The sequence below is a fragment of the Microcebus murinus genome, chromosome 21 (genome assembly GCF_040939455.1).
Source record: "Microcebus murinus isolate Inina chromosome 21, M.murinus_Inina_mat1.0, whole genome shotgun sequence".
In the NCBI taxonomy this organism is placed as follows: Eukaryota; Metazoa; Chordata; class Mammalia; order Primates; family Cheirogaleidae; genus Microcebus; species Microcebus murinus.
Genome location: NC_134124.1, coordinates 16174001 through 16186628, shown reverse-complemented (window position 1 = coordinate 16186628; position 12628 = coordinate 16174001). Strand labels below are relative to the sequence as shown.

The following is a 12628-nucleotide window of genomic DNA, read 5'->3' as shown; positions in this document are numbered from 1 at the left end:
CCTGTGCCTAGATGTCCTCTCTGCCTGGAATGTGTTCCCCCGCTCCCTCCTTGACTGTTTTTTTTTTTTTTTCATGAGACAGAGTCTCACTCTGTCTCCGGGGCTAGAGTGCCGTGGCGTCAGCTTAGCTCACACCAACCTCAAACTCCTGGGCTCAGGCGATTCTCCTGCCTCAGCCTCCCGAGTAGCTAGGACTACAGGCACGCACCACCATGCCCCGCTAATTTTTTTCTATATATTTTTAGTTGGCCAATTAATTTCTTTCTGTTTATAGTACAGACAGGGTCTTGCTCTTGCTCAGGCTGGTTTCGAACTCCTGACCTCGAGCAATCTGCCAGCCTCGGCCTCCCAGAGTGCTAGGATTACAGGCGTGAGCCACCCCACCCGGCCTTTACTGTTAATTTACCTTGAGTTGTCCGCTCCAGGGACACTTCCCCAGGGAAGCCCTCCCTGACCTTCCAGACCTTGGTCAGTTTTTCTTGCTATCTTACCTCCAAGAATGGAACTCCTCTCCTTCAGAGAAGTTGCTTGTTTACATGCAAGTGCAGGATCAACGTGCAAAGCGAGCGGGGAGCCATGCGGACCCAGCCTCTTCCTGCCTGGCGGATGGCCACCTTGCCCCCATGTCTTCCCAAGGCGGAGAGAGAGCTCTGTGTCTCTTCCTCTTCTTATAAGGGCACTACCCCATCATGCCAGCTCTGCCCTTTGACCTCATCTAAACCTAATGACCTCCCAAAGGCCCTGCCTCCTGATATCATCACACTGGGGCTTAGGGCTTCAACATATAAATTTGAGGGAGACAGATTTTGTCCACAACAGAGACCTCCTATGCACTCTTCAAGGCCCTCCACTGTCCCCTCTTAGGTGGCCTGGGCTGGGCTAGTTGCTCTCACCTTGGGATTTGTTTTTCTTTTTTTTTTGCACCTTGTACTTGTTTTTGCCATCCCATTTAGCATATTGTGATGACAGTTTGTTTTTGCTCTGTGTTCCTTGCGTGACTCTGGATCCACCACGCCTAGCATAGCATCCGGGGCCCCGCTGTGCATGATGAGGCGGTGCTGAAGCGACCGCAAGGAAGGCCTCATCTTTAGGCACGTCCTCTCCTCATCCCATGCACACACCAAAGCTCTGTCTATAAACAGCAGGTGTGTTTCCCCAACCTTTACAGGTTGTTTCTCACGAAACACCAGCCAAGGAAAGTAAACACCCAGTGCTCTCCTGCAGCCACACCTGTGGACTTAGAATGTGGACACTGCCGGGCGTCAGGTGGCCAGTGACACTAGTGTGCACAGCTGAGCATGAATCCACCTGCCAATAAGCTGAACAGTGCACACCGCTGAACATTAAGCATCGGACACACATTCTGAGGTTATCACAAAGCAAAAAGTTGTCTCTAGGGAATGTACGCATTTCTGCAAGCTTATATGCTTAAATAATTATATGAATCTTTGGTTTAAGATAGCTCCTTTTTTTATTTGTATGAATTTGTGGGGTACAAGTGTAATTTTGTGGTCTTATTTAGCAAGCAATCTTCATCTCCAATATATAGTCTCCTGTCTCTACCTCATATTAAGTCGTTAGTGGAATTGATAGAATTAAAGAGAATTATTCCTTTACGAGGTGGTAGGTAAATAGAGGGGGAGAATGATATGAATTTTTGAGAGTTTATGTAATTAAAGATTTTATTTAAACTTGTTCGTATTTTATGAGCAACTCTTAACAGCCTCCCAGACCAGACTTTCATAAAATATACCCCATACAGCTGATTCATTGTGAAATCATCCAAGCAGTCAGTTTTCAGAGTCCCGGTGTCTCTGTCTACTTCCTCTCCCAAGCCCCTGCTGTGGGTCTGAGTCCACCTGCTGCTGCAGCCAGGCCGGGCCCTCCCGCCCACCTGCTGAACCACTGCAGCACCTCCTTCCATCTGCGCTCTCCATCCTGCCCCACCCTGCAGGTGTTGCAGGGTCATCCCTGCGCCCTTAACCTTCAGCCGCACCCCACTGCTTACTGGATACAGTCTACACTCCCCAGCATGGAGTTTAGGGCCCACACCAGCTGACCCTGGATTTACCTGGATTACCTGCTCCGAAATGCCTTCTCAAACCCCCCACCCTTGCTCCCTCCTTGTGCTCCAAATCTTTGTCTCTTTCTTTGCTCACTTTCTGCTTTATATTGTACCCACCTGTGTAATAACACCTGTCTTACCTTATCTTGGAGTCCTTTTTTCCCCCCACATCCTTCCACTACTTCCTTTTTCTTTTACTTTTATTTCTATAAATTTTATTTTATTTTTTATTTTATTTTATTTTTTGACCCTGATGTGATTCAGGACTTCCACTACTTCCTAACACAAGGCATCCTTGCTACAACTGGCTCTCAGTTCTCTCTGCACCATGCATTTTCTTTTTTTCATTTTTAAATGTTTTTTGTGAGCATCTCTGCCAGGTGAGGAAACTGCCCAGAAGGGAAAGAAATCCATCGGTATTAATGAAACTCCTAAATCAGAAAAGCTGACTGACTGATAGAAGACAGGTATCCTGCCTCCGCCAGACGGAGCAATAAGTGGTTCTTGGGAGAGGAGAGCAAAACATCTTAGATATTATCAATACAATGGTAGGAGGCTCTTCAAACAGATAGATAGCACATCTGTGGTATTAAGAGTTCATGCTGGGTGACAATGGTGGCGATATTTCTCAACAGCAGTTCGCCTAGCACATGTTGCTACTTTGGGTCTGAGTGAGAAAAGGTTCATGGTGGGGGCAATTATGAAAAAAATGTCTAAAAAAGGCTCTTTGGTAGTCGGGGCAAGGGGCAATAATGAGAAAAAGGTTGAGAACATTGCTCTACACTAGACAAGAGAGAAGGGGCTCTGAAGATGTGATGAGATTTAAGTGAAACTGGTGTTTGTACAGGTCTAGGTACATAAGAAAAACCCCACATAGGTTTATTGTGTATGAACTATGCCCAGGTCCTATACTAAGATTTCTATACACATCATCTCATTTAACCTTACACCTACTCCAGGAGGAAAGTTCCATTATCATTATAGACAGGGAAAGGGAGGCTTACCGAGGTTGGCTTAGTTGCCCAAGGTCAAACCTCTGATCATTGGCAGAGGTAGGATTTAACTTTCTGTCTGACTTCAAAGCCCGACCCCCATGCAATGGGAGAGTGAGCCCTTTCCTCACTATGGGGTGAAGTCGCCTGCTAGCAGGGGTGGAGACAGGAGAGAGAGCTGGAATTGACTGGTGCTAGCAGTCTTAAATGGCCCTGGACTGACGGAGGCATTCTGTGCACAGGGCCATGATGATGACTGCCTGTGATCTCTCGGCCATCACCAAGCCCTGGGAGGTGCAGAGCAAGGTAGGGACTCCTCCTGACCTGGGACGAGGGAACTCCAGTGCTGGTGGCAGCAGGTAATGAGGCTTGGACTCTCTCAGTCCAGCGCCAGAGCCAGCTCATCTCTGCTCCATCCTCCTCTGCCATGACATGAGACTCACTTTAGGGTCTCTCCAATGATGACCACAAAGTGGGGGTGGGGGGCAGGGTGGGTTTACCTTTTGTGCTGAGTTGGAAATGCAAGTGGGGTGGGAGCAGGGGTAAGGGATTGGGCTGGGGCTTTGACTTCGCATGTGTACATGAGGGTCTGTCTGTTTCAGGTAGCTCTGCTGGTTGCTGCCGAATTCTGGGAACAAGGTGACCTGGAGCGCACGGTGCTGCAACAGAATCCCATTGTGAGTAGAGAGGGGACTTTGGCCTGATGTCAGAGATAGATGTGTGATCTCATCCTGACCTAGAGATACGACTTTACCATAGAGATGACCTTTCTCGATGCAGTGGTTCTCAAAGTGTGGGCCCTGGAGCACAACTTCATTACTTGAGAACATGTTAGAGATGCAACTTCATGGGCCCCACCCTAGACCTACCCCACCTGCAGTTCTGGGGGTGCACCCAGCAATGCGTGTTCTAGAAAGCCCTCTTAAAGTTTGAGAAATGTGTCCTGAGCTTGCTCAGTAGAGCTTGACAAGAGGATGCTGAAACTTAGCTTGCCCTTTCAGCTCTAACAGTACGGGCATCCAGCTCCCCTGCTCCTGTCCCGACAGCACAGAGCGAGGAAGGGAAGAACTTGCTCGCCACTCTGCACGACCATCAATGTCAAAAGTTAATTTGTCTGGGACCCCCAGGAGGCTCCCCACGGGGATGGGGAGAGCAGCTGGAAGGTTTCCAGAAGGCGCTGAGGGCAGAGCTGGGAAGGAGAGGTGGCTTTGGAGAGGATGAGTGAAAGAGTGAGACATTTTGGGGACAAACCATTGACACAGGGACAGGCTCAAGGGAGTGTGCTAAGGATGGGGGCCCATGGCAGGCGTAGGCAGGAGCCGAGGGAGCGTGGAACACTGGGAGCCGGAGGTCCTGTTGTGAACTGGAACAGTCAGGGCCTGTGGGATATGTAGTTAGTTCTCTTTCTTTTTAACATTTTAAAATGCAGAGAGAATAGTTAGGGAACTCAAGGTGCCCATCTGCTGCAGCCAGCAATTAGCAGCAGTCTGCCATGCTTGTTTTATCTATTCTGTCAATGCATTTTTTTTTTCTTTTGGCTGGAGTACTTTAAAGTAAATCCCAGACATTGTCATTTCTTCCATAAATACTTTAGTATGTGTCTCTGTGAGATAAGAGCTTAGTGCGGACAAAAACATACACACAAACGCAATAGTTTTATCACGCTCACCATAATTAGTAATAATATCTCAGTATCATCTAATCCCCGGTCACTGTTCATTTTCCCTGATTGAGAAAAAGAGTTCAGTTGATGGGTTCGAATCAGTATCCAATCAAGGAATATGCTGCCTCTGTTTGTTTTTTTTTTTTTTTTTTTTTTTAATCCTCTGGCAGGTGGTGCCCTGCTGCAATAGCAGGTCAATGCTGGAGTGGATGGAGAGAGCTCCTATTCCATCTCCCTGCTCCAAATATCCCATATCAAACTGATCACAGGTACTAGACTAATACCCTTGATCTTAGCCAAAAGGCCAAGGAGCGATGCCTCTGGGTGTTATGTCTCTTAAGCTTCTTTTGATAAATAGTAGGTCCCCCTACCCACCTACCCCCTGGCCTTTTTTTTTTTTTTTGTATGCTATTTATTCATTGAAGACAATGGGTCTTTTGTTGTGTAGCTTCCCACATTCTGGATTTGGTTGATTGGGCGGGGAGATGTTAGTTAGCATGTTCCTCTATTCCCCACGTTTCCTGCAAACTGCTCTTTCAGATCTGGAAACTTGATGAGTCTGCAGTTTGATTTTTTTAAGCAGGAATGCTGCATAGGTAAGGGGATCACTCTTACCATGCAGTGTGGTTAACTCTTTCTCCCTCACGCCAGCCCATGATGGACAGGAACAAGGCGGATGAACTCCCTAAGCTTCAGGTCGGCTTCATTGACTTTGTTTGCACCTTCGTCTACAAGGTAGGCCTTTGGTTTCCTCAGCCCCAACAAAATGTCTTTGATAAACCTGGGATTCCCAAACAACATCAGAGATAATAAACCCGAGCAGGTGGTTGTGGGTGATACTTCACAAAGCGCTTCTCGTCTCCAGGGGTCCTGAGAACCAGGGGTCTCTATGGGTCTTATGTGACTGTAGCCCAGGCTGGAACCTGGAGCTTGGAACATCCTAGTTGCTCAACACATAGTTGTGGGACAAATGACTACGCAGGATGTCAGGCAGGGGAAGGGGAAACATAGCAGACACGTGCCTTCCTAACTTCCCCAGCTGATGGAAATGTGACAGGCCAAAGTAATTGTGAACAGACAGTCTGGAATTTCTCTCTGAGCTATTGTTCAAAGTTAAAGTCTCCCTCCTGAGATACCCATTGCTCCCAAATTCATGTCATCTGTGCCACCACCCACCTCTCATTTTTAATTTTTATTTTGGCCATGTTTCACATGAGAACACAAGAGTCAGAGATGAGAAGGCCAATGACAGGGCCATTGTCACCAGACTCAGCCACGAGGCAGGACTAGAGCTGGGACCCCTAGTGCAGTGCTCCTTCTGCTGTTCGTGCTGCAGCCCTGCGGCCGGAAGTGCAGGTGCTCCAGAGGGGGACAAGAGCATCTCCGATATAACTCGGACTAGCTGGGGTCCCCTGGCCAACAGGGCAGAGTAGCTGAAAGCATCCACTTTCATCACTAATGTCACTAAATGAGGGAGACTGAACTAAGTAAGTGCTTTACTTGGCTGGTTATCACAGCAAGCCTGTGGGGGAGGCATTGTTACTGTCCTATCTCACTGCTGAAGGTGAGATCTGCTAGTGACCCCCCTCCCACGCCCCCAAAGTCACACAGCTTGTGGCAGAGCTCGGACCCGATCCCAGGCACCTCCGAGCACAGTCGGCTCTGGCTGGACCTGTGCAGTCAGCCTTGGACTTGCTGTCCTTACCTGGGGCAGATCTACCCCATCAATCTGCATCATCTCAATGTCCTCACCTAAAATGTAGGAGCGATGGCTCTTGTTTTCCCAGCTCACAGGAATTTGAGCATCAGAAGAGATAAACTGCTTCATAAACCGTATTGTGCTGCGCTCACAGGCAGCCCTTAAGAATCATCTTCTCAACATACCAACCTCACTCAGCAAATGCTTACTGAGTAATCTGCCCGGGGACAAGCCCAGTGAAGGAGGCAGCCGATGTCCCCGCCCTCTCCAGGTTCTCAGCCTCTGGGGGAGACAGGCAGGGGGAGTCACTGCAAGGGAGCACGATGTGGTGGAGGGCCCTGGGAGCTTCCAGTCGGTAGGGACTCTGTTTACCTAGGGTCCGAGGAGGCTTCCCTGAGGAAGTGACCTGTAAGTGCAAGGCTGCAGGAAGGAGAGGGGCGGGTAGAGAGTTGCAGCAAAGAGGCCACGAGGGAGGATAGCTCTGGGAACTGAGAGATTTGGAAAGCCTGGGGGTTTCAACCTGGTGAAGGGCTGGAGGGCACCAGGTCGTGGAGGGGCTCGAAACCTCGTGGAGGGGTTTGCACTTCACCCTGAAGGACACAGGGTGCAGCAGGAGGGTTTTAAGCAGGAGAGGGACAGCACCATGTAGACCGGAGACCCTGCAGCATCAGCCTCTACCCGCCTGCTACCCCTCTGCTACCCGCCCAGGTAGCTCATCCCAGTGACATTTCCAGCTGTGCCTCCCCCCGGGGCCCAGACACCGGGCACGGCCCCTGTGCCAGAGGCGCACTCTCTCTCTCTTCCAGGAATTCTCCCGCTTCCACCCGGAGATCACCCCCATGCTGGACGGGATCACCAACAACCGCAAGGAGTGGAAGGCGCTTGCTGACGACTACGAAGCCAAGGTGAAGGCGCTGGAGGAGGAGAAGCAGAAACAGCAGGCGAACAAGCCAGGTTCGTGGAAGGCAGGGAATCCCGACCGCCCCCCACCGCTGTGTGTCTGGGCCTGGACTCCTGGAGGCCTCCCGCTGACCGATTACTGTCCCCGTCTGTGCATGAGGGCACTGAGGCTGGAGGGGTGAAGTATCGTGGCCAAGTCACACAGTCAGTAGTGGCAGAGCCTGGTTCTCAAGATGGGGTGCTCCAGGCCTTCCCGCAAGTGCTCCCCCAACCAACATAGTGCAGACTCTCATTCTAACACTGTGGGCATATGTCCCCACCCTGGTGCAAAGGATAAAACCTAGAACTAGTGGTTGAAAGGAATTTTAGAGCCTGTATTTTCAGGGTTCTGTCTGATGTTTGAATCCTGTCTATACCATCATGAGCTTTTTGCTTGCATACTACCAGTGACAGAGGGCTCACTACCTTGCTTGGCATCCTCATTCAGGTACCACTATTAGGAAAGGTGTCCCTTGAACTCAAATTGTTCTCCTTGTCGAAGTTCCCAACTGGTGGCCATGGTTCTGCCTTCAGGAATCCGGTGGACTTTGTTTGTTTGAACTCTTCCCTACTGACAGTACTGCTCCTCCTTCAAGTCATTTCTTTTACTGGTTGTGTGCTGTTTCCTCATGGGACACAGCTTCTAGCCCCTGCCCTACCCTGACCACCGTGGTCTACACACATGGTTCTTACCCAGGGACACTGTCAGGGCCTCCGCTCTGCTCTGCTCTGGGCACTGTGGGGTGATTCTAAACGGGTAGCTGCAACAAAACAAAACAAAACATTAAAAAACATTAGAACATGTGGAGAAAGGCAAAAATAAATAAATGAATAAACACAAAAATTTAAATGAGCTGCTGCAAATGTAGGGCCACCAACTTACAGGCTCCCTGTGTCTCCCAGACATTGGTGCCAAGTGCAGGTTCTCATTTGTCCTCATCCTCGTGCTGCTATTTTTCCTTGGAAGAGAGAAATGCCGCCATTCTCCTGTGCCTGGTCTGCACGTGCGGTTGGTTATCTGTTGGCCCTCAAAGGCCTTTGAGTTTGCAACTGTTGGTCCAAACTAGGCCAAAGGGGAAGCCCTCTGCAGCCTCCTGTCACCTGGTGTGTTTTCTTTCCTGTCTGATTGCAGGCGCAGGAAATCAGCCTGGAGGGAACCCCAACCCAGGGGGTGCGCCTGCCTCCAAGTCCTGCTGCATCCAGTAGCCTGATCGGGGTCGTGCGGCCAGATGGCTCCACCCTTTCATGGGAGGAGATGACCCAAGACAATGAAGAACCACCCTCCTTCCTGAGAAGTAAAAGAGCTACAGGATTTGAAAGCAGATAGAGAATTTAGCTTACAACTTATCTAGTAGCTTTTGAACATTCTTTCAGCCTTGAGAACTATTCATTGAGCTAAAACCGATATCCCAGCTTTTCATAGACATTTGTTAAACATTTAATTAATGCCAGGTTCACCTGCTTGCTTGGGACCATTTTTCTTCTTATACTTTCATGCTTTATAAGGCATTTTTATTCTCAAAAGTAGAGAATCCCCATATACCTTTCACCCAGATTCTGGTGGTAAGATTTTGCCACATGTACTTCATCTGTCCTTTTTGTTTCTTTTTCAATTTTTTTCTTAGCTGAAGCATTCAAAGGCAAATTCCATACATATCACTTCATTCCTCCATTGCGTATCTTTAAAGAAATAAGGGCATATTTTTCTTTCTTTCTTTTTAATGCTTATCCCAGCACTGGAGGCATTTTCTTTTTTTTTTTTTTCTCATTTGCCGGTTTTTATTTCAGCATATTATTGGAGGCATTTTCTAATGTAAGCACATCATTATCAGATGCAATAGATGCACACCTACCACCCGGTTGTGGTGGATGCCGTGATGAGCGACACAGACCCCCACTTCAGTAAAGGACTCGGGGCACCACTAGCTGTGAGTGCGGTTGGCAGACAGCCTTCAGTGTCAGCCCCTGCAGGGATTACTGCAGCCGCAGGGACACACCTTACCTTTCCCAGGGCAGCCTACAGCCAGTGACTGGTCCATGCCAGGTGGAAAGGCCTGGCCATCTTGGCCAGACATGGGACAACTCTCAGGGCTATTCTAGCTCCAGGACTCCTTGTGGGGTCCCCAAGTCTGTTGCTGGCTCACGTCACAGCTCAATTCCTCCCTCTGCCCACCCCTACTTCCTTCCTTCCCTTGCCCCTTCCCCAGGCATTGGTCCCAGGGCACTAAGCATCCTGCAGACTAAGTCATTTTAGAGTCTGCTTTCTGCAGAACCCAACTTCAGATGCCAGCCCTTAATCCACTTTCCCTCATTGTTACAAGAACGTCTCTAATAGTTGCTTTGCTTGAATCTGATTCAAACAAGTTTCACACATTGAATTTAGTTGTTATTTGTTTCCTTTTATTTGTTTTTAGGAAAAAGGTATACTTTTTTCCCATGGGGAGCCAAAGATATACTTTTTATTCCCACTGATTTCAGGGAATATAAATTAAGGCAAATTATTCTCAACTTCAGGCCTTCTGTTTCAATTAACATATGTTCTGTTAGTTTAAAAACAGAACTTCTTTAAAATCAGATCTAAGTATGCTCTGGTGAGTCTGCAATGCCTGGCAGAGTGCCATCGGCCTGATTAGTATTCACACCATAGTAACTGATGTTGAAAACAGCACAAATAAACCAAAAGTTGAAAATGACAACAACGTGCTTAAAAGTTTGCAGTAAATTTCTGCTGCACCCACCGAAACTCAATTTTCCCCCATTCTCTATTGTTTTTAGCCCAACCTCCAATTTTATTGAGGTATAATTGACAAATAAAAACTGTATATATTTAAGGTGTACAACATGACGTTTTGATATACATATACATTGTGAAATGATTACTACAAGCAAGCTAATTAACACACCACCGCCTCACACAGTTAGTTGCTGTTTCTTTTTTTTTTTTTTTTTGAGACAGAGTCTCGCTTTGTTGCCCAGGCTAGAGTGAGTGCCGTGGCATCAGCCTAGCTCACAGCAACCTCAAACTCCTGGGCTCAAGCAATCCTACTGCCTCAGCCTCCCGAGTAGCTGGACTACAGGCATGCACCACCATGCCCGGCTAATTTTTTTTTTCTATATGTATTAGTTGGCCAATTAATTTCTTTCTATTTATAGTAGAGACGGGTCTCGCTCTTGCTCAGGCTGGTTTCGAACTCCTGACCTCGAGCAATCCACCCACCTCGGCCTCCCAGAGTGCTAGGATTACAGGCGTGAGCCACCGCGCCCGGCCTTTAGTTGCTGTTTCTAAGTCTCTTACTCTACAGCGGTGGTCCTTCCTTTTTTACTTTGCAAGTGACTTGTTGCAGAAAACAGCAATAGCTGTCTCACATTCCGGATTTATCCGTTTCTTTGTGGCAGCGTATAAGGCATCCCTCTGTGCCCTGTTCTCCCATAAAGGAACATCAGCTCTAGAACTTTTCTTCCTCCCAAACTGAATGTTATACAGAAGCTAATATGTTAAAGCAGCTGCTTTGAGGAGAGGGAGCCCTGTGATTTCCCCAAACTATAAACCACTGATCTACACTAATGTCCCTTTTTAGATAAACGAGGAAATTGAAGGCCAGTGAGGGGGCAGGGCTGGGCCAAAGTCATAGCACAGTTCCCTGGCTTCCCTCCAGGAGATGGCCAGGGTCCCAGAGAACGCAGTGCACGTGTGGGGGGGGGGGGCACACACATCCCTGTGGCTCCCTCGGCAGATCCATCTGGGCTCCGGACACACAGGCCCTGCTCACATTTGCAGGTCACGATGTTCACGGGACGCTGGGGCTGGGACGCGAAGCTTTTAACTCCCCAGCTAGAATTACCGCCCTGCTGCATGGGACACTCTGAGAGCATCAGCCTTTTAAGCAGAGGCATGTCCTGAGCATATCACGTATGATGGTTATGTGGCTTGGTGGTGAGCAGAAGTGTCACCCAGGAACATACAGGCATTGATGCTGCTGGTCCCGGCTCTGTCGTTGCACTGCTGAGTCCCCTCGGCGGGCTCCTTCTGTTTTGCTTCCTAGCCTTCCCAATCTGTCAAAGGACAGTTGGAATCCTTGCCACGCCTCTCTCAGAGGGCTATGGCACGCACCAAATGAGACCGTGCACGATGAGGATCACAGCTAATGCTGCTTAAGCGCTTACTGTGTGCTCGGTTCTGTGCTTGATCCAATTTCATCCTCACAACCCAGTAGACACTGTTACTAGTCCCATTTATCACATGATGCAGAAGTGAATCAGAGATGTTAGGAAACCTGCCCGAGGACACCCAGCTGGTGAGTGGTGGAGTCAAGCTTCAAAGCTAAGCAGCCCGACACCAGAGCCCCAGCTCGTAACCATGTCCCCTGCACCACACTGCTTCTGCAAATTAGCTTTTCTAGAATATAACGGACCTTTTGAGTTCATCTAAGCAAATCATCTTAGACTTCCATCTTCAGGGAGGTCAGGGGCCGAAGAGGTGGCTTGTCCAAGTTCATGCAATACAGAAGTGGCAGAGTTGGGTCCCAAGCGCAGGCCTTGAGGCTCTGAACCTGCCACTCACCCCCTGCACCACGGATGGGATCCACTCAGGAGTGGCTTCTTGATGGGGCCGGGCACTTGCAGTGAATGGGGAAGCAGGCCTGTTCTGGGTCTTACCACCTGACAAGGGGCAAGAGACACTGAGAAACCCTCGCTAAGGACTCTGATCACGCCAGAGCGCTCTGCCCCAAGTGGAAACATCCCTAATCAGGTCAATGGGGAGAATCATGATGCGTTTCCTTCCAACTGAAGACAGCCAAGCAATTTTCCCGGACTGAGAAAATAAGTCACCTGAACAATGAATGAGAATGTCTGTACATGAGTTTATATATATAATACACAACAATTTGAAAACAGTTTGCCCATAACATGAAATGTAATGGTTTATTGTGCCTGCTCTTGTTTGCACATAATGCTCTTCACCAACGTTTCAACACTTTGGGTACCTTATACTCAAACTGCACTTAAAGCACAAAAAAACAGCTTTAGGGCAAAATACAGGCTAACCGCTTTGAAACAAGAGGAAAATAACACACACGCACAAGACTCAGTCTTGAAAGATGCCACTTCCTCACCCCACTTGCTGGAAGTATGTACACAAAGGAAAATGTTTCCAGTTCACCCAAATATAGCACATAATTCAGACCAGAAACTGCTTTGTAATTATAAATTGATGATTGCTTTGCCTGAAACCATAATGTCAAAATATCTCTTACGGCACATTTATTTAG

General features: G+C 48.4%; 1 protein-coding gene, 1 non-coding gene and 1 pseudogene across 2 annotated transcripts in view; 2 read left to right on the top strand and 1 right to left on the bottom strand.

The window, feature by feature from the left end:
• PDE6A (phosphodiesterase 6A) overlaps positions 1 to 10192 on the top strand; it is a 61238-nt gene extending 51046 nt beyond the window's left edge. The window contains exons 18-22 of the mRNA XM_075996214.1: positions 3300 to 3363; positions 3660 to 3734; positions 5372 to 5455; positions 7226 to 7373; positions 8491 to 10192. Of these exons, the coding sequence (XP_075852329.1) occupies positions 3300 to 3363; positions 3660 to 3734; positions 5372 to 5455; positions 7226 to 7373; positions 8491 to 8564 (445 nt within the window). The 3' untranslated portion in view covers positions 8565 to 10192. The remainder of the gene's footprint in view (positions 1 to 3299; positions 3364 to 3659; positions 3735 to 5371; positions 5456 to 7225; positions 7374 to 8490) is intronic.
• Positions 2673 to 2740, top strand: LOC142863437 (small nucleolar RNA SNORD56). The gene has a single exon (XR_012914203.1). It is a non-coding gene; the product is annotated as a small nucleolar RNA SNORD56 (small nucleolar RNA).
• Positions 4889 to 5036, bottom strand: LOC142863392 (uncharacterized; annotated as a pseudogene).
• Positions 10193 to 12628: the final 2436 nt, after the last annotated feature.